This window comes from Puma concolor, chromosome B3, assembly GCF_028749965.1.
Source record: "Puma concolor isolate L17-30 chromosome B3, mPumCon1.1.hap2, whole genome shotgun sequence".
NCBI lineage: Eukaryota > Metazoa > Chordata > Mammalia > Carnivora > Felidae > Puma > Puma concolor.
Window position 1 is genome coordinate 97,241,595 of NC_141672.1, and position 23,094 is coordinate 97,264,688.

General features: G+C 36.9%; 1 protein-coding gene across 5 annotated transcripts in view; it reads right to left on the bottom strand.

The window, feature by feature from the left end:
* Positions 1-23,094, bottom strand: part of MYO5A (myosin VA) — a 197,262-nt gene that overhangs the window by 114,967 nt on the left and 59,201 nt on the right. For all 5 annotated transcript variants that reach the window (XM_086710706.1, XM_086710709.1, XM_086710708.1 and 2 more), the window contains exons 2-4: positions 19,450-19,560; positions 16,025-16,196; positions 13,983-14,127 (exon numbers count right to left, since the gene is read on the bottom strand). In XM_086710706.1, the coding sequence (XP_086566832.1) occupies positions 13,983-14,127; positions 16,025-16,196; positions 19,450-19,560 (428 nt within the window). The remainder of the gene's footprint in view (positions 1-13,982; positions 14,128-16,024; positions 16,197-19,449; positions 19,561-23,094) is intronic.

A 23,094-nucleotide genomic window follows, 5' to 3' on the forward strand; every position in this document is an offset into this window, starting at 1 on the left:
TACAAGAACCTTCTTTCTACTTGTAGGATATAGATATCACTTCAAAAGCCAGACAAAACCAAGTTAAAGAACAGAGATTCTCCACTCTTCATCAAGGACAGATCAATTTGGACCATCTTAAGGCTGCATGAACCAAAGATTTATGATTTCCGGCTTGGCCAGTTCTCTCAAGGGCCTCTACAGTAATACCAAATACCTGGGTACTGGGTGTCTTGGAGGTAAGCTCTTCTGACCTGTTTTATCAATGGTGGTTGCAGGGGCTCTAATGTGAACTAAAAGCCCCCACCTAAAAATACTGTTTCATTCATTTATTCAAAAAACATGTAATGAACAGCCACAATGTGCCAATCATTTTATGAAGATAAAAGACTCTGGGGCCATTGTTTATTGAGAGAGAATTGTACTTATTGAAAGTATAGTTAAAATATAGGGAAGTAATTGCTAGAAAAGAGGTCTATCCAGGAGAATATGAAACAAGGGAGGAAGGATATGAAATTGGTGGGAGATGTAAGAAGATGATGTCAGGAAATACTTTCTTGAAAAGGTGATGCCTTAATTGACTTTTACATGATTAGGAAAAACTAGGTTGTATAGGAAGAAGGCAATGGGAATTAAATTATATAGAGACACCTGAAATCTCAGGGGAAAAATTATTCAAGAATAGAATAGCCACTCTGGGTTAATGAAAGAGAAGAGTTACATCGTAGTCCATTTTCCTCCTTTGGTTTTCAGTATCTATATCTATCTAGTCTTTATACCTGTATCTATTTGGTCACCCCAACCTTTTCTTGTATCTATTAAGTTTTAATTTTATATCAGGTGTATTCTTTTATAGATTTTCCTTCTGAACTTTACCCTTTAAAAAATGTAATCTCTCTAGTTCATCATGGTCATATCGAATACTATTCATATCTTCTAAGACCATCAACCTCTTCTCTGCAAATTTAATGAGCATACTTCTCATTCACATCCTGGTCATTCATGACTCAGCTAAGTAATGCCAACCTCAGACTTGACTCATGCGGAACACAACTTAATATATCCACCCATGTTGATGTTGACTCTCTGATAGCCATCCACTGGGTGTTGCCATTTACTTTAGTTAAGTGTACAAGCACTGCATCTAATTTTTAGCTTATAAGTGAACATGTTTGCATTAAACAAAATCTAGAGGTTTACTTTTTTGCAGGCAATCTAATTGTTTCTTAATCACTTGTTAAAAAGAGAAAATATTATGTTCACGTGATATAAGGCTTTCTTCCAAAGCCATGTTTTTTACTGTGATGACTTAAAGATGTGGCTTCAGCCAGCATTATATTGATTCTAAAACCAGACAAAGACCCCAGTAAAAAGGAGAACTACAGACCAATTTCCCTGATGAACATGGATGTAAAAATTTTCAACAAGATACTAGCAAACCAAATCCAACAATACATTAAAAGAATTATTCACCACAATCAAGTGGGGTTTATTCCTGGGATGCAGGCTTCGTTCAATATCCGCAAATCAATCAATGTGACAGATCACATTAATAAAAGAAAGGATAAGAACCACAAGATCCTCTCAATAGATGCAGAGAAAGCATTTGACAAAATACAGCACCCTTTCTTGATAAAAACCTCCAAGTAAGTAGGGATAGAGGGAACATACCTCAAGATCATAAAGGACATATACAAAAGACTCACAGCTAATATCATCCTCAATGGGGAAAAACTGAGAGCTTTCCCCCTAAGCTCAAAAACACAACAGGGAAGGGGTGCCTGGGTGGCGCAGTCAGTTAAGTATCTGACTTTGGCTCAGGTCATGATCTCACGGCTCATGAGTTCGAGCCCCACATTGGGCTCTGTGCTGACAGCTCAGAGCCTGGAGCCTGGTTTGAATCCTGTGCCTCCCTCTCTTTCTGCCCCTCCTCTGCTGGTGCGTGCTCTCTCTCTCTCTCTCTCTCTCTCTCTCTCGCTCTCTCTCTCAAAGATAAATAAGCAATAAAAAATTAAAAATTAAACAAACAAACAAAAAGAACGCAACCAAAATGTCCATTCTCACCACTGGTGTTCAACATAGTGTTGGAAGTCCTGGCCTCAGCAATCAGACAACACAAAGAAATAAAAGACATCCAAACTGGCAAGGAAGAAGTCAAATTTTCACTCTTCACAGATGATATGATACTCTATGTGGAAAACCCAAGACTCCACCAAAAAACTCCTAGAACTGATAATATGAATTCAGCAAAATCACAGGATATAAAATCAACATACAGCTATCAGTTGCATTTCTATACACCAATAATGAAGCACTAGAAAGAGAAATCAAGGAATCGATCCCATTTACAACTGCACCAAAACCCATAAAATACCTAGGAATAAAACTAACCAAAGAGGTCAAAAATCTGTATGCTAAAAACTATAGAAAGCTTATGAAAGAAACTGAAGAAGACACAAAGAAATGAAAAAAACATTCCATGTTCATTGATTGGGAGAATAAGTATTGTTAAAATGCTGATACTATTCAAAGCAATCTACACATTCAATGTAATCCCTGTCAAAATAACACCAGCATTCTTCACAGAGCTAGAACAAACAATTCTAAAATTTGTATGGACCAGAAAAGACTCTAAGTAGCCAAAATAATGTTGAAAAAGAAAACCAAAGCTGGAGGCATCACAATTCTGGACTTCAAGCTGTATTACAAAGTCGTAATCATCAAGACAGTATAGTAGTGGCACAAAAACAGATCAGTGGAACTGAACAGATAACCCAGAAATGGACCCACAAATGTATGGCCAACTAATCTTCGACAAAGCAGGAAAGAATATCCAATGGAAAAAAAGACAGTCTCTTTAGCAAATGGTGCTGGGAAAACTGGACAGTGACATGCAGAAGAATGAACCAGGACCCCTTTCTTACATCATACACAAAAATAAACTCAAAATGGATGAAAGACCTAAGTGTAAGACAGGAAACCATCAAAATCCTATAGAAGAAAATAGGCAGCAACCAGTTTGACCTTGGCCACAGCAACTTCTTACTAGACAAGTGCCCCAAGGCAAAGGAAACAAAAGCAAAAATAAACTATTGGGCACCTTGGGTGGCTTGGTTGAGCATCTGACTCTTGGTTTTGGCTCAGGTCATGATCTCACGGTTTGTGAGTTTCAGCCCTGAATCAGGCTCCATGCTGGCAGCACGGGGCCTGCTTGGGATTCTCTCTCTCTCTCTCTCTCTCTCTCTCTGCCCTTCCCCTGCTTGCACAATCAATCAATCTATCAATAGAATGTGCCGGCACACTGGTGAAAGCTGTGCTTTAGAGAGTCAGAGAGACAATTAAGGTCATTCAATTCCTGAGAAACCGGTCACACTGCTATCAGATCCTCTCATGTCAAATTGAATTCTCTGTTCCATCACTACAGAGCCTTAATATAAAGGTGCCTTAACAGAAATAGCCAGTTACATATATTTATAACTTTTATAGACTCATACTTACTGTATTTTAATGCTTCTACAACTTTACGGGGCAGCTAGTACCCACTAAGTGCCAAATTTTTCAAGAATCCTGAAGAACAGTCATATACAAGGAGCTGAGGTAGTCTCAAAGTAAAACTTGAGTGGGATCATGAAGAATACATAAAAATCGGGCAGAAACAGGAGCATGGAGAAGGAAATTCTAAGCTGAATAAAACATGCAAAATTTATGTATGCAATGTTAATTTGAGGGAGTAAATGTATTAGAATAGGGGAGTGTAATTGAAAATAAGAAAATGACAAAGAAGAAAGGTTTTGGGGTCTCAAAGCTAGAACCAAATACCAGCTCCTAGATTCTATTTATTAGGCTGACAGCCTGAACAAGTTATTTTCCTCAGTTTCCTCACCTGTAAGGCAGGGGTGATGATGTCTGCTCCCATGCTTGCACAGCAGACATCTAAACCTGGTAGCTCTTAATACCAGTTAACCTACCTTTATATATCATACCTAAAGTTCCTTATCAGGTAGCATATATTACTTCAAGTCTATTTGCATAAATAGGATACTTGGTACCACAGGGCAGCAGAGTCACAGTTGGTAACAGGAGAGATTTTATAATCTATAGTAGCAGGCCAATGAAACTCAGGACAGAGAAGCCTTCAGAAAAACTGCCTAGGGGCCCCTGGGTGGCTTAATCAGTTAAGTGTCCAACTTCAGCTCAGGTCATGATCTCACAGTTCGTGGGTTTGAGCCCCATGTCGGGCTCTGTACTGACAGCTCACAGTCTGGAGCCTACTTCAGATTCTGGGTCTCCCTCTCTCTCTGCCCCTTCCCAATCTTACTCTGTCTCTCTCCATCTCTCAAAAATAAATAAACGTTGAAAAAAAATATTAAACAGAAAAAGTGCCTAGCCAAATGAAAGAAGGAGCCACCCTAAGAAAAGGCCTAGCAATAAATAATCAAGAGTAATAGGGGTGCCTGGGTTGGTTGAGCTCAGTTGGTTGAGTGTCTGACTCCTGATTTCAGTTCAGGTCATGATCCCAGGGTCATGGGATCAAGTCCCATGACAGGCTATGAGCTGAACATAAAGCCTGCTTAAGATTTTCTCTTTCTCCCTCTACCATTCTCCCCTGCTTGCACACACTTTCTCTAAAAAATAAAAATAAAAAAAATAATTAAAAAAAACAATTAACAAAAAAAGGGGGGCGGTGCCTGGGTGGCTCAGTTGGTTAAGCATCTGACTCTTGATTTCGGCTCAGGTTGCATTTCATGGTCATGAGATCAAGCCCCAAGTTGGGGTCCACAATGGGCATGGAGCCTGCTTGGGATTCCCTCCCCCCAACCCCTCTCTCTTCCCCTTCCTTGCTTGTACACACATGCACACACATGCTCTCTCTTGCTCTCTCTCTCTCTCAAAAACTAAAAATACATTTTAAAAAAAATTTTTTTAAAGAATATAACCAGATGAGAGGCTAAAGTAAATGAAAAGAGAATATAGACCTAAGACTTCATAATGATGAGGACTGATGATAGTAACAGCCTATACTTAAATACTTATTAAAATTTTTAACTGAAGTATAGTTGACATAGAATGTTACATTAGTTTCAGGTGTACAACATAGTGATTCATTAAGTCTTTATGTTATGCTATTCAAAGTGCTTTTATGTTTATCATCTAATATACTTTTTACCTTTGAAGTAAGCACAACAGGTATTTTTTTTTTTCCTTATTGGGGAAAATAACACAGAGAGGTTAGATGGCTTATCCAAGTTTAGAACAGAGCTCTATGAATGTCACATACCACACAAGTCTATACCATGCTCCTTCTGCTTTACTACACAACTCCTTACCAAAGTCTGCTCTCTACTAGGAAGAGCAAAATGCTTATGTATTAGTCTCCATGAAACAACAAGGTAACAAACGCATACCACAGAATACTATATAAGTGTCAAGGTAAACCATCCAGTGAAATTGCTCCATTTTATAGGTAATAAAACTGAGACTAAGGCAGATGAGGAGATTGAACCTTACATGGTTATTTATTGATGCATGTGTGATTAGTACAGAGCTCTTTTTCATTATACCAAGGTTATGCATATAAACTAATTTATCTCAAGAAAACCCAGGGTTGCCTGGGTGGCTCAGTCAGTTAAATTTCTGACCTCAGTCCAGGACTTTATGAACTCGGTTTGTGAGCCTGGGCCCTGAATTTGGCTTTGTGCTCACAAGTGCAAAACCTGCTTTGGATCCTCTGTTTCTTGCTTTTTCTGCCTCTGACCAGGCCCCCCCCTCCCCACCCCTGCCTTGCATGCACACTCTTTCTCTCTCAAAATATTTTTTAAAAAAAGAAAACCTATAAATGAAACTTAGTCAAAAAAGTTTATTTACCTTTTACAATGGAAAGAAAAAAAAACAAATTGATCAATATTGCCTGGTTTTAAAGAAATAAAAGAAAAAAAATTATGTGTTAAGGAAAATTTACTGTCATTTAGTTGCCAAAGAGCAATCAGTGCCAGCATGAGAAAAGACTGGCAAGAATGGGAAACAAGAACATGAGAAGAAAAACAGACACGGCAGCCCACTGACACTTGCACATCTCCTCTGTAAGTCAAAGGGACTATTAAAAGTAAGAGGCTAAACTATGAAGGTATTCTGTGAGGGCACTGCTCTCTATAAAAGCTTAGAAAGGAGTCCTGAGGCAAGGATCCTGGTTATTGCTATTGTCATTGGACATATGCCTACTGGGGAAGAATCATTTGTATCAGTTTTGTTTTGAGAATAGATACCTAAAATGAAACTCCAACCCTTCCTCCTCCCTCCCTTCCACCCCACATACAAAACCTGCTCTTCCTTCAATCTCTTCCATCTCAGTAAATGGCAACTTCCACTTTCTGGTGCTCAGACCAAATACCTTGCCTCCATCCCTGACTCCTCTTTTTCTTTCATACCCTCACATAAGCAAGCCTTTGTCCATTCTATCTTAAAAATATATCCAGAATCCATCCATCCACTCTTACCATCTTCATTAATATACTCTTCAACTGGATTATTATTTCTTAATTGGATCAATATAAAAACCTCCTAACTAGTCTCTTGGATTCTACCCTTGTCCTACTACCAACTGTTTTTTTTAATTTTTGCTTTTGTTTTCTAACTAGTCTTGATATGATTTCAAACTGTTTTTTTTCCTACTGATTTCAAACTCACAGAAAATTACAAAACTAGTAAAATGAACTCCCATATATGCTTTACTCAGATTCACCAATTGTTTAGGTTTTGCCTGTTTGTTTTATTAACCTCTCTATTTCTCTTATATTTTCTGAAATATTCAAGAGTAGGTTACAGACATGATGGCTCCTACATAATTTAGAGTACTATATTTCTTAAGAACAGTGACATGCTTTTATACATCTATAGTAATCAAAATCAGGAAATGTAACAGTGACATAGTAATATTATTTATTTCACAGATATCTATATTCCAATTTTATCAACCATCCAGCAATGTTCTCTACAGTTTACCTTACCTCTCCCATCATCACAGATTCAATTCAGAATATTCACTGCATTTAACTGTGTGTATTGTTCATCACTTTTAATCTAAATGTTTCCTCAGCCTTTCCTGGACTTCTCTGACCTTCATAATTTTGAAGGGTATCTATAGTTATTTTGTACAATGCTCCTCATTTTTAGTTTTTCTGGTGTTTCTTCCTGATTAGATTTAGGATATGTATTTTTGGCAGCAATTTATGGTCAATTTTTATCATAGCTGCAAGATGAGGCCATTCCTCTGTTCAAAACCCACACTCAGATAAGTCAAATTTGCTATGACAGCCCACACCTCTTGGTAGGATCCTTGCAGTTGATGATTTTTCTGCTTGGAATATTCTTCCCCAGATATGTGAATGACTTGCTTTATCCTTTCCTTCATGTTATTTTTTTTTAAGTTTTATTTATTTGTTTTGAGAGAGACAGAGAACATGAATGGGGGAGGGGCAGAGAGAGAAGGCGAGAAAGAACCCAAGCAGGCTCCAGGCTCTGAGCTGTCAGCACAGAGCCCGACACAGGGCTTGAACTCACAAACCATGAGATCATGATCTGAGCCAAAATCAACAGTCAGATGCTTAACCACCTGAGCCATCCAGGCGCCCCCTTTCTTTCATTTTATTACTCAAAAGACAGCTTAAGTTTTTATGGAGTTAGGTAAGTTGATATCAAAGTCTCTATGGAAAAACAAACACCTAAAGATAGCTAGGAAAATAATGAAAAAGACAAACTATGAGAGGGTTTAATGGTACCAAACATTAAAAAAAATACTACAAAGCCACTATAATTAAAACAATGTGAGGGGAAAGTGGGTGATAGGCACTGAGGAGGGCACCTGTTGGGATGAGCACTGGGTGTTGTATGGAAACCAATCTGACAATAAATTTCATATTTTAAATAAATAAATAAATGAATGAATAAATAAATAAATAAATGAATAACAGAGTGAGGGGGCGCCTGGGTGGCTCACTCAGTTAAAGTGTCATGATCTTGCGGTTCATGAGTTTGAGCTCCACTTCAGGGTCTCTGCTGTCAGCACAGAGCCTGCTTCACATCCTCTGTCTCTCTCTCTCTCTCTCTGCCCCTCCCCCATTGGCTCGCTTGCTCTCTCTCTCTCTCTATCGCTCTCTCAAAAATAAACATAAAAAAAAACAAAAAAAACCAGTGTGGTACCAGGACATGAAGACATAAAGGGAGGTGAAAAGAACCGAGCCAAGATATTGACCCCAAAACATGAGAAAACCTAGGATATGACAAGTGACATCTGAAATAACTGGGGCAAAATAGGTTTCTTAATAAGTGCTGCTGGGGTAACTAGGTAAGCATTTGGAAAAAAGATAAATTTAGATCCATATCTCATATAATACAAAAGAATAAACTTCAATGGGATCAGGGACCTAAAGGTACATTATAAAACAATACAAAGAAGAAAACATGGATAAATTCCTCTTTTACCCTGGTATAGGAAAAGGCGTTGGATGTTGTTTTTTTTTTTTTTTTTTAAGTTTATTTATTTATTTTGAGAGAGAGAGAGAGAGAGCAGAGAGAGGAGGAGAGAGAATCCCAAGCAGGTTCCTCCATGTCAGCACAGAACCTGATCAGGGCTCGAACCCATGAGCCATGAGATCATGACCTAAGCTGAAATCAAGAGTTAGACACTTAACTGATTGAGCCACCCAGGCACCCCTAGAGAAAGGTTTTTAATACTGACTCAAAATCTCTAGTAATAAAATAAAAGATTGATAATTTTGCATGGAAAAAAAAACAGCACAAATAAAATCAAAAGAAAACTTATAAATGGAGGGGGGATATTTACAATATATACCACAAAGAGCTAATATCCCTAATGTATTTTTTAACTCTTAAAATTGAGGACCAAAGGACTAAACGCACAACCAAAAAACTGAAAAGACATAAATGGACAGTTCACTGCATAAACAAAGACACAAACACATTGATAAAATGGCTTTCAAACATACAAAAAGATGTTCAAATTCACTCATATTTAAAGAAATACAAATATAAACAACCTTGAGATACCATTGGATAGTGAAGAACTGCAAAGAAAAACTACATATTTTTTGTTGATGAGGCTATGGGGAAGCAGGCATTCTTGAACATTTTTGGCAGAAATAAAAACCCGTATAACCCTTCTAGAGGGAATCTGGAAATACCTACTAAACTACATTTAAAACTACCTTTTGACCTAGCAATGTCACTTTTAGCAACCTACCTTAAGCTACATTTCCAAAAATACATAAATACATATGCACCAGGTTATTACAGCATTGTTTAAATGTTGTTGAATTTAAAATGTTGAAAACAATCTAAATGACCACATATGGGAAAGTGGTTGAATAAACTAATAAAGTGAGTAAGATAAAAATTTCCAAAGTAACTTTGGAAATCAGTACTTTATATACCATAAGGCTAAAGACAAAATGAATTGGACACAAATATTGTACTTGAATGGTAAATTTGCTTCTGACGGGAGTATGGGCTAATATTTTTAGAACTACTTTACTACTTTATGAACATTCTAGGATTGAGCAAAGAAATATACATATATATATGTATGTGTGTGTGTGTGTGTATGTGTGTATACACATACATACAGGATAAGGAGACCAGGTTTCTAAAGACCAAAGAAAGGAGATAAATGAAGGAAAAAGAGAAAGCAAAAATAAAAACTGTGGTGTTGAACTGGAATTGGATGTATCAATATGAACTCAAGTTTTTTTAATATATATACAAATAGACATAATAATATATACAGACATGTATCGGGGTGTGTGTGTTTGTGTGTGTGTGTGTGTGTGTGTGTGTGTGTGTAAAAATGTGTAACTTTTATATTTAGAGAAAGGCAAATTAATACAACACTGGGATACCATTTATCACCTGTCAGTGTGGCAAAATTTTAAAAGTATGACAACACATCCTGTTGGTAAGGCTATGGGAAAACCTTTATTTCCTAGCTCTGTGAACTGGGCTTAAAGATGATGCCCCAATAGTAATGAGCATTCCTAGCAGAAAGATCTTTGTTTCTAAGTACCATTCCTCCAAAAAAGAAACCAGAGCTCCCTGAAGAAATTAAATAGCTGATTCTAGGATTGGGGTAAGGAAACCAGAAAATGAGCCACATGTTGCTAAAATGTAAGAAAATGATCAAAACATAATAAAGGGCTGTTGAAAGTACACTTGAAAAGAGCTCCAAGGTTTCAACAAAATAAATCTGATAGAGTTTGAACAAAATCTGATAGAGTTTGAACAAAATAAATAGTGATAATCCATAGACTAAAATAAATATCCATGAGTCCATACTGATAGAAATAAAAAATAAATACTAAATAAATGGGGGAAAGTAACAGCTCTTCCTTACAGTAGAAAATAGCAAATGACCACTTGACCAACACCACAGTAAAAATTGTTGCAGTCAAGAATCATCAATGGATGTTACAATTAGTAAGTGAAAGTATGATGAAAAACAAGATATTTACATGGTCTCAAAGTATTTTCCCATAACACACTTATTAATTTCAAAGTTTAAAATAGTAATTAAAATAGAGAAATCTGGTAGATACTGCCTTAACTAAGTGATCAATGTTAGTATCCCCAGGAATCAGTATCTTATATCTCCTCTATATGATGAAGGGCACATCACTTCTGTGATATGACTGTCCAAAATGTGTGGCTAGCCTCAATTACTCAATCAGGAAAAAAATTCAAACTTTCAGGAGGGTAAGAATTTTTGGAGTCTATTTTGCCTAATTTTTCTACTGCTGTGTCCTCAGAGCCTACAAGATAGTTGGCCAGTATGTATTCTTCAAAAGTGTCAAAATCATGAAAGAAAAGAGGATTAATGGATAGTTCTAGATTGGAGGAACCTAAGGAGAAACACAAGGTACTATGTATGATTCTAGATTGAATCCTAGACCAGAAAAAGGGCATTGGAGGGGAAATGATAAACAGTGAACAAGGTTTTTAGATTACTTAACAGTATTATAAAATGTACATTTCCTGGTTTCAATTATTTGCAATGGTTACATAACATGTTAACATGGGAGGAAATGTGAGGGTAAGGAAATCAGTACCTCTGTGTACTATTTTTCCAACCTCTTTGTAAGTTTAAGGTTTTTTTAAGTTTGCAAAAAAACAGAGAGGGCAGCTTTACAATGAGGCTTTCCCTGAAACTACTACATATGCCCTCTTGCCTACCTGGCATTCCTTACCTACTTTCCTAACTTTATTTTCCAGGATAGTACTTATTAATATGTGAAAAACTGTGTATCTTCTGCCTCACTTCATGAGGGTAAAAACTTTTGTCTATTTTGTCTCATTTGTTTGCTGTTGTGTCCCCTATGCCCAGGACAGTGTCTGGATGGTGTTCAGTAAAGGTCTACTGAACAAGTGTCTCTAACTTCCCTGAAGATATAAGGGGCCTCTAAGAGTACTGGAAATGTGAAACTCCAGGATTCACATCTGGTAAACATGGCACCTCATCACTTGGTAAGGAAAAAATGCCAAGAAACGATCCTGCAATATCTATCTCCAACTATAAGCCTAAGAGACGTGGTCTATTTAGCTGCTGTAGCACATTTTCTGTGTACAGACTTATAAATATATTTATAAATGGTGAACATAAAATCATAACTGAAGTGTATTTTAAAACTGCCTAAAAAACAAAACTAAGCAAAAGGAAAAGAAACCAGCAAACCTATAGTAAAGAAATCACATTGACTGAGTCACAGGGGAATCATCAGGGAAGAAATGTTAGGAAACCAAAGTAAATCTAGGGTTGAAAAGCCAGAAATATTCAGACAAATCTAACACTATTTTTGAATTTCCTGTGACAAAGATGCGGAGAACCAGACTTTCATATCAGTATTTTTCAGATTAGTATTTTCAAAGAAGTCATATAATTTTCTATGAGCAGCATAACATTTTTCAGAGATAATTTTTAGGGCCTAGCACTCCATGCAATTCCCTCTCTGCCTGATAGTTCTCTGGCTGTACTTGTGCTGTGCTCACTTGTATTGCAATGCTCCAGGATTATACACATCGAATATTGGTGGGTTTTTCTAATTTTAGGGGGAAATTATGCTGATAGATGGAATTTAAAAGCCTCAAAAAGTAACATTTCTTACACTTTTGATACTAGTTCCTATTTTATAACAGAATCTGGTATAATACACCATGTTATATAGTACAAAACTATATTTAGTCATTTTGTATTTAATATGATAATATTTCACAGTGTTAGACTAATGGAATTTGAAAGCTAGTGTTCCTAGTTATGTGGCCTTAAGAAAGTTAAGTAACTTCTTATTGCTTATATTTTCTCATTTGTAAAATGAAGATTAATAATAATACTAACTTCAGAAGGTTGCTGTGAGGATAAAATTACTTAAAAAATTGAAGGCAATTAAACAGTATGTTGCAAAGACAGAGTACTTAATAGCTATTATTAGAAATAATAATAATTTATTAATAAAAGGGCATAATGACTTCTATGGACTCTGTCAATGAAATAATTCTAAAATTCTGTCACATGCTAGTCCAATTATGTACAAACACTCTCCCCGTTTGGAAAGGAGAAAATAAAACCTCTGCAGTATTAGTTTTTTCTCCACTTCATAAATTGCTTGAGGATATATGATGGTTCTTACCTGAAGACGGGAGATATGAATTGAATACTCTTCTATACCTCCATAGTTTTGTATTACATCACATTATTAAGAGTCTAATCTAGTTCTGAAAGTAGCTTTTTCCTCTGGTTTTCCACTGTCATAGTGTTAGGGTTCCATGATTAACATCAAAGACATTTTACTGATGCTGTTCAGGATCACTGGACACTAGAACATAATACTAACGTCAAATTCAGTTTCCTTGAGATTTAATTCTCTAAGATACAGACAGATTTCTTCTTGTCCTTAGCCCTTTTATTTCTTTTTTTTTTTTTAATGTTTATTTATTTTTGAGACAGAGAGAGACAGAGCATGAACAGGGGAGGGTCATAGAGAGAGGGAGACACAGAATCTGAAACAGGCTCCGGGCTCCGAGCTGTCAGCACAGAGCCCGATGCGGAGCTCGAAACCACAGACCGCGAGATCATGACCTGGGCTGAAGTCGGACGCTCAACCGACTGAGCCACCCAGGCGCCCCAGCCCTTTTATTTCTGTTCTGCCACTCATTAGTTGAATGATAGTGAACCCATCACTTATTACCACCAACCCTTGATCCGCTCTTCTGTAAATATAATATCTGTCTTTGCACATAGTCACAGGATCATGAGGAAATTCCAAAGGCAGGGTTTTTTTAAGTTTATTTATTTTGAGAGAGAGAGAAAGAGAGAGCACATGCACAGGAACAGGGGAAGGGCAGAGAGAGAGAGAGAGAGAGGGAGAGAAAGAATCCCAAACAGACTCTGCACTGTCAGTGTGGAGCCTGATGCAGGGCTCGAATTCACGACCTGACTCAAAACCAAGAGTTGGACCCTTCACCGACTGAGCCACCCAGGCATTCCCCAAAGTCAGTTTTTAAAAATTGGATGTTCTTTTATAAATAAGAAGTTATTTGGGGCGCCTGGGTGGCGCAGTCGGTTAAGCGTCTGACTTCAGCCAGGTCACGATCTCGCGGTCCGTGAGTTCGAGCCCCGCGTCGGGCTCTGGGCTGATGGCTCAGAGCCTGGAGCCTGTTTCTGATTCTGTGTCTACCTCTCCCTCTCTCTCTGCCCCTCCCCCGTTCATGCTCTGTCTCTCTCTGTCCCAAAAATAAATAAACATTGAAAAAAAAAATTAAAAAAAAAAAAAAAAGAAGTTATTTTAATAATAATGCAGGCCATCTGAAATAGTCAAGTCTGTTTATTTAATAGTAATTTACCAGTTGCTCTTAACTGTGTTTTAAAATATCTGTGACTCAGCAAAGAAGAAATTATCACATCTAGTAAGAGTCATGAAAAAAGAAATAGAGCTCCCACCAACCTGGCCATTTGCTTGTAAGCTTCTTCAGCTACTGCAAAGATATGTGGATCCATATCACCCATATTCTGACCACTATATGCATTAATAATATCTTCTCCATAAATAGGCAGCTGTTCATAAGGATTTATAGCTACAAGGACTATACCTAGGGGAGGGGTAAAAAAAGCAAAAGAAGAAGTCAGTGATACACTAATGGACATATCAAACTTGGTAAAGCGAGAATCACAGTTAACACAAATTTCAACTTGAGTTAATCTTGAACTAACAAATTGTTAAAGATCGAAATATATCACAGCCTTTGCCTCTGAACACAATATACCCAGACCTAACTAAAACACCATTTAAAAACTGGCCTAGGTTATTAAAGATAAAAACCATGGCAATGTTAAAAGAAACATAAATATTTTCATAGTATTTAAATTGAAAATTACACTTTTAGAAATTTATCCAAATGAAATAACCAGAGATTTAAGCAAAGAGGTTTTTTTTCATAAAGATGTTTATCATATTATTCACAGTAGTGACAAGCAGAAACAAACTATATAATAAAGGAAGAGTAGCTAAATATTTTCTTACATCCCTATAACAGACATGGTAGACATTTATGCTACCACTACAAATCATGTTTATAAAGAATATTAAAAGTAATAGGAAAACATGACACAAAACTATCAACAGACTAATTCTAATTTCATATCTATTTATACTTTCTCACATATACACACATATAGGATATGTAAACATAATACTGGTTTTTTTCAGTAGTGAATTACATGTATATATTTTTCGTTTTTAAACACCTTTTTTTTGTTTCCTTAAATTTTATAGTAAGTATATTTTAAATTAATGAAGCCCTTCATTCTACAAATATTTATTCAGTTCCAAGTATGTCTCAAGTCTTTTCTGAGTGCTAGGTTTATAACAGTAAACAAAAAAAGACAAATCTTTACCCTCACAGACCTTATATTCTAGTAGGAAACTCAAACAATTAACAAGAAAAAATAAATATCACAGGTTAGATAGTAAAAAGGAAAAAAGAGAAAAATTAAACAGAGAAAGAACACGGAAACTTAGAAGGGGAAAAGGGTTTATGATTTAGATAAGGTGGGCTGCGAAGGCTTTATTGAGAAGGTAACATATATGCAAGAAAAAAGTAAACGGAGAAATGAAAATTGACAATCAGAAATAGTTAATAGAGAAGAAAAAGAGTTAGCATCAAGGATACAAGAGATATACATTCCTTTAAGAAGAAAAGATAGTTGTCCCTGTCCAAAGCAGGAGAGTAAGGAAGAAATGATAGGTGCTGAGTTGGTTACACCAAGCAAATAGACTTAGAAGAAAATGAATGAAATCCCAGACCTGAGGCTGGGGGAGAATAATTACTGAAAGAAAGATAAGAAGTCAGTAGAGAAAAGAGCCAGGGACAAGGGAGAAAATAAAAGTTAAGAAAAAAATAGAGACACAAAAGAAGGAAAGGGGGTAAGAACCCAAATGTACATGTGCTTAGTTTCCAAGAGAAAGAAAAAGACTACTGAGCTGGGTCACTGGCAGCTAACAATGCAGCGAGCATGGGTCCAGACAAACACATCAAGCAAGAATAGTTACTATGAGTTGTCAGTCCTGCACTGAGAACAAGAAAACACTAAACTTGAACTTGCTCCAAAGATAAGTCTGGACATCTACTCTTCGTATAGCAGCTCTTGTAAGAGATGAAAATAACTACCAAACTGTCACTGAATGTGGCAAATAATTTCTTTGGAAGGAAGAAAATCTGGAAGATGGGCCTAGCCCAGCTCAGGGTTTTTTGTTTGTTTCTTTGTTTTGGTTTTTTTTGAGCAAAATTATGTAATTTACAAAAGAGCTTATTCAGCACAAAATGCAATGAGCTAATGAACACTGGTAAATCTTTTTTGATAACTCAAGTGATCCTCTCTCTAGGAGGAAATCCAACGACAGCCTTTTTTCCCCATGCACAATATTTCCATGGTACGTCCATTAGAGGGAAGAGTTCATGGTCCACTCAGACAGCAAGGCACACTTACCACAATATGTATAGATAAGTTTGGAGTCAATAAAGCGGACTCTGAGATTGTGGAGCACAGCAGGCTCATGAAGATAGCTGAGGGCTGTGAGGTCATTTTCACCCACAAGTATGTCAGGGTTTCTTAAGTGAGGCAGTTCCTTAGTCTTTGGATCTAGACGATATTCCAAATCCTGAAAATGCATAAGGTACAGTCTGGATAAATCATGGCAATAAAAGTGAAACAAGTCCATGCATTTTGCTTATTTCCTATTCCTCATTTGCTCCTCAACTATTAAATGCATTCTTTTGCTGGCACATTTCCCAAAGCCACAGAAAATGGTGGAAATGAAGAGTCTTCTTTTTCATTAGATGTATTAACTTGTATTAATAATTTTTGCTAATATAGTTTGAGAAGCCTAGACGTTTTTTTACCTGTTATGGAACCAGAAGTCTTTAATCTTTAAATAACCTTTCTTTTTCTCTCTTTCTCTTCACCTGTGATAAGTGAATAGACAATAAAGAGTGGTCAAGAGCTTATCTTTAGAGTTAGATCAACCCAGTTTCAAATCCTGAAACTGGTACTTACTTCTTTTGTGGCCTTGGGTATGTTATTTAATCTTAATCCTTCATTGTAGAAAGGGCATAAGAGAAATAGCTCACAGGGGTGTGATAAAAATTAAATGAGGCAATGCATGGCATGTTGTAAGTACCTGGGAACCCCTGAACCCTGAGAGGTCCAAGAATCTCCTGAAATTAACTGTAACTGTGCATATGTGCACATGTGTAAATATATATACATATGTGTATTGCTTTTGGAATTACAGTTCATAGTTTTCATTTGATTTTTAATGAGGTGATTGGCTCCAAAAGTTCAGAAGAACTACTCACTTTAAAGCCAAGGAAAATATGGCTTTATGACAAAGCCAAGCATGGAAATTATCACTCAACTATGTATTAAGGGCAAATAACATATGACAAATAAAAAAGGAAAAAAAATGTAATTTAATTATAGAGAAGGACTAGTTGGTTTTGTAAAAAGCCACTTTTCTTAACATTGCAGAGATATAGAGGTCAAATATTCAAAATAGGTTGGAATGAATCATGCTAAATGGAAAGGAATTTATAATCTGCTCCTCAATCTCTCCCTGCCTGTTTATTAGGATATAATGTCCTTCCCCAAATTGAATGGTCCTTGCACTGGTCTCTGCAATACACAAAAGCCACTCTGGCTATATAATCTCAGGCAGAACTACTTAATATCTCTGAGCCATGGCTTCCCTTATTTGCAAAATAGTTATAATACTACCTGCCAACCTACAGGGTTGTTGTGAGAATTAACATAAGAAAATATATCTCACAGTGCCTAATATTGTGCCTAACACAGAGCAGTTGAATAAATTATTTTCTTAATTTGACATTCAAGGTCCTCCTAATCGGGCCTAATTCTTCCCTGCCTTTTTCCCAACTAACCTTGCCTCTATTTTGCTCTCCTGAAATTCATCCTCTGTGCTTCCACCAATGAGTCCTTTCTAAAACATAAATCAGACATCCTTCCTCTGTTTAAAAATACTACAATCATTCCGCATCGCATATCTCTTGAAGTCCAAGAGTTTTAACGTGATCACCAGGCCCTCTGTGATCTGGTTCCCAGCCCCCATTCTCTTGCCAGTTCTGTACTCTTACTTCACATTCTAACAACATAGAACTTATGTACCTCCCCAAATGCACATTACTGTGCATGCTTCCCTGCCTTTGCACGTGCTTTTCTGGATCCCTTAATTGCACTTCTGCTGGTCTACTCATTCTTCAGACAATGCCTCTCTGAACCCTGACCTTCACCAGCCGGTCTGATCACTCCCTACTCTGTTCTACTTTTGTTCCTTATTTTCATTATATCACATGCCATACTATTCACAAATATATCTATTTCTCTTACCTGACATTGATGTCAGAGAGCACCTTTTGCCAACATGATATCTAGCAGATACTTTAATATGCAAGCCCGGAACTTGAACACAAACCTAAATGTCTGCTCCAGGCAACTTGCTATATTCACTATCTCCAAAATACATTCCAATCCTCATAAGGTCTATCCCCTTCTCCTTGTAAGTCCACATTCTATCTACCTTTTAAGATCCAGTCAAAATCATTCTTCCTCCTTGAAGCCTTCCCTGACAAAGCAGCCTGTAATGAAATTTTCCTCTTAAAGATCCTAAAGTCATTACTGTCTTTCTTTACAACACAGCAGAGTGGGTGTGAGCACAAATCATGAAGACAAATTTTCTGGCTTAAAATCCCAGCTTCATTCCTTAATAGCCATATAATCTTGAGCATCTCTCTGAGTACTGGTTTCTTCATCCATAAAGTGTAATAACAACCGCCCCACTTCATAGGATCGTTGTGAGGATTATATGAGTTAGAGCAAATAAAGCACTTACAACTATGTGTGACAGATAGTAAGTGCTCAGTACAGCTAACTGTTGGGATAGTAATACTCATGTGGTAATACCTCATCATAATCTTTTGACATCTTTGGTATTGTGGTGTTGAACTACTCTTTAGATCCTACATTTTACGTAACTTTTCATGTATTTGTATCCAGTTTCCTTGGCTAGACTATACGTTGTTTAAAGAAAATTAATGTCATAAAGGTTTTTAAGAAAAAAGTGGGACATGCCTTGTCAAATGCAGTGGAGAGATTAAAAAGGTACAACTGGGGCACGTGGGTGGCTCAGTCGGTTAAGCACTGGACTCTTGGTTTTGGCTCCAGTCATGATTTCATGATTTGTGAGTTCAAGACCCATGTGGGCTTCACACTGGTAGTGCAAGAGCCTCCTTGGGATTCTCTCTCTGCCCCTCCCCCACTCATGCTCACACACACCCTCTCTTTCAAATAAACTTAAAAAAATAATTTAAAAATAAAAATAAATAAAAAGGTGCAACTCAGATGAGTCTACCCATGCAGTGAATGCAGACAGGAAAGCATAGAGATACAATTGGTTTTAAGTTTTTTTGGTTGCTGGTGAACAGCTTTGTACATAATAGCTTCTCAATAAATATTTTTCAAATGATTAGGTGCAACAAATATCAAATATCAGACTGGCTCCTTAAGCAATGTTTTCTTAGTTACTATGAAATAATTGATGCTAGCCTAAACAAAATAAACAGGCATATCTTTGGGAGGATTAGACGTGAATTTAAACCTAATCATAATAAATTTATAGACCAAATAACAGATTTTTACAGTTCTGCCATTTTGACTAACCAATTGTGATAGAAAATTGAGTTTGCTATTTTGCTTTTTTCTTCAATTTAATAAGTAAAAAATATTAGATTAATTCAAAATTAAACTTCCATCTGAAGTCAGGTATGTCACAGCAAACTCCCACTTTTGAATTCCCTTCACTTTATGCCAATGACAACAGATAAAAGCAAAATTCTTACCTTTCCTTCTTCAAGGTGAAGCAGGAGGACTTTATCTCCTGGTTTATAATCTTTCAGCAGCTCTGCTGACTTCCAAACTTCCTCAGGATCAGGTATCCAAACTCTAGCAAACTAGAAGGCAAGAAAAAAAAATTAAACTAGCAAAAAAAGTATTTTAGCCCCATTTTAGTACCATCCTGCCCACATTATATAAAAGGTATGCTCTGTATTGTGCTAATAATTTCATAATACATCTAAGTCAATTCACTATGTTGTACACCTTAAAGTAATATAGTGTGTATGTAATTATATCAGTAAAATTGGAGGAAAAAGTATGCTCTGAATAAAGAGCTACAATTAAAGTTTTAACTCTCTTTACATAGGAAATGCTACCTGAAAATAATATTTTAGGTAAAAATGTACATATAAATCCATTTTTCCATTGAATGTGGACTTTTAAAAATCCCAGAACGTGACTATGAAGCTCTGGTATGGTGGCTCTGCCAGTGGATTTACAATTTGAATTTTTGATTACGGTTTTCATCCTGTGTTCTGCAAAGACTTGGTGACTTCTCAAGTATTCCTCAGGGGCCAGTAAGGTGTGGCAAAGAGGAGAGTAAGCTTGTGGCCTGGAGTCACAGCTGTTTTATAGACTGGGCATCTAGAACTTTCTTGGAAGAAAGTTCTGTTGCTAATCTAAAAAAAAAATAAGAAAGCGTTGTCGTCTAGTATTTTGCCTTTATTATTTTATAAAGATGAGTGAAATGGTAGATTTGGCTAGCAATAAGTTTGGCTCTCATAGCCTCAATAGAATGAAAAAGGTATGGTAATCAATCATCAGGGGTTCCTGGAGCAGCAAATCTTTAGCCTCCACTAGTTACTCTCTGGACTTAAGCCTATTTTGGACTTGAGATCCATTTTGAAGAAAAAGAAAAAAAATATATCAAAATGAATGAATCCTCCAGACACCACAATGAAGAAATGTTTTATGACCGCTTGGATTCCTCAGGAAGGAATCTTCCTTAAAAACATTATGTACATTAAACGTTGATGGACATTTTCAGGAATATATTACATATAAAAAATATCACCACCAGCAGCCTTTCTCTATTTTCTTCAGAGTTCCAAAACTACCTGAACTTACTTATTGTTATATTATTGTTTACTTATTTATAATTTCTCCTTCATTAGAACATAAGCTCTATGTCTGCCTTGTTCAACACTATAACCACTGCCTGTGTATATAGCTGGGTTCATAGCTGGGTACATAGTATTTAATGAGAGAATCTCAGAATAAAGGGCATCTTCTTAAAGTGAATAAAAGCAGTATGGTAAAAAACTTACCCATTGCTTTACTTTTTTCTTATTATCACAGACTCATGCAAACTTTTTGTCTGAACAGTTTGCAAAGGAAAGGGTACTGAACTAGGTTATGAGTTCTAATCCCAGGACTACCATACTGGCATCTTAGCCTTTATTTCAGGCATTTGTAAAATGGGGATGACAGCAGTACTCATTTAGATAATCTCAAGGGCTTTCATACATAGAAACCTTGTGAAAAGCATAAGCCAATATATAAGTACAGGTTGAGATTGTTACCAAGTATGTATTCTATAAGAAATGATTGTTAATGTTCTATGTCAAATATGTTACTGAAAGTTGTTTTATGGCTTTCTTCCCAGTTATACAGTCCATAAACTGAGTAACAGCTGTCCAATTTACTAAAATTTTACTCATTCAATAAACATTTCTGTGTACCAACTACTCCGACTCTGAAACTCACTTTAGAAAGCCAGTATTTCTATAACTTTCTCTGGAGGAATTTACTGGTTCCAGAAGAGATATACCATATAGGAGATTCAGAGTCATGAAATGACATACTATCCTGACTAATGAAAGCAGAAAAAAGCAAAATGAGTCCAAGTGAGTTTGCAGAAGTTTGACCAACCTGCTCCAAACATGAGATTTTCAACTAAATCTAGAAAGAAGCACCTTCCTATTATTTGTCAATAGCAAGTTCCAGCTCAGATTTCCGCAAGTGTTTTGGAAACACTGGGTGCATGCTTTGCCAAAGGCTAGATTTCCAAGAGCTAGGTGTTAACAACACTTGCAGATAGGTGAGGGAGGCTAAGGCCCTTACACTCACCATAGGTGAGATATTTAAATAACAAACAACACCCTGATAACCAAATTTCCCATTATCCTATCTCTATCTCTTGGTAAAGTAACCAAGGAGAAATAGGTCAGAACTCAGTCTGTTATTACCATTGTCTTCTTATGGTTCTTTTCAGTCTTAACCGAGGAGATTGGTGACTCTGCAAAAACAACTATACCAGAACTGGGTCAGTCTGGGAGGTATGTATATATATACCTTAGCTGCTGAAACCGAGAGAAATTCCAACCTGACAATGCCCCTTCCTATTTCCTGTGTCACCTCCAACCCTATTTTCTATTTTTGCCTTAGGCCCCCAAGGAGAGTATACAGAGCAACCCTGAGAAACTGGACGAAACTTGTCCAGCCACATCCAGTGGGAAGACTGCAGGAAAACTGCAGTGGGAAGATAAGGCCATACGAGAAACCTAGAAGTGAAACACAGCAAGAGCCGGGCAGGAATCACATATAGGGGTGGACACACATACCTAGTAAGTCTGCTCAGGATTTCTTGGTGAAACAGAGGCAGTTAGCAAAAGATAACCCTAGCCAAAGTGAATCAGACTGGACACAGCTCCCAGCAAGACAAGGGAGTGTCCAATGTCATGTAACTCTGCTCTGTCCTAATTAGCTAGTAGAAGGTGAGGCTTTCCTGCCATGCTCCTCATTCCCTTTTCCTACTCATGCTTTTCTAATTTTATCCCTCATTATCTTGTGAGTCCCTCAAAAATCTCATTTATGATACTTCAGACCTTATCTTAGTTATTTACGGATCTATCTACCTCCCACACCATACCATATACTCCTTAAAGCCATCCTGGAATCCTCTCTAATTTTGGCCAAGTTGCTGGCTCATGTTTGGTAAGCACCACATTTATGCTGGTTTTATTTAAGGCAGAGGTAGGACAAGATAAGGAAAAGAGATGGGAGAACTGGGATGAGAGGTGGCAAAGGCAAACTTCACAGGCATACCTCGGGATTTTTCCTGAAGCCACTAAGCACAGTTGAGATGGGTAGGAGTCAGAGACTAAGAGAAGAGAGATCCATGAATTAGTAAGCAAAGGAAACACTGCTGTAGGAACAGGTAGGAGAAGGGAAAGCAAGGATTTAGGATCTGAGGTACTGTGACTAAAGCCAAAAAAAAACCCCAAAAAACAAAAAAACCCACTGTAGGACAGGAAGAAAAGATAAAGAGGCTTAAAATAGATCATGTTAAAATGTAAACACACATCAAAGAAGATTAATGACAATCCAAAGGAACTCCTGATTAGAAAGGAGAGTAAGGACAAAATGGAGATGGGCTAAATTTTATGGTAACAGGCAAAATTTGAGTAAATAATGCTAGCACAGATTTAACTTGCATAATAGCTCACAAGGAAAATAAAAACCATCTGTCTTCTACAGTACAGTTTAATCAGGCCTGCCTGACAATGATGAGGTAATACTGACAGAGACTAATGGAAGAACACTGGAAAGATGGGTTCCGGGGACATGCTTGCACTGGTACTCGCCAG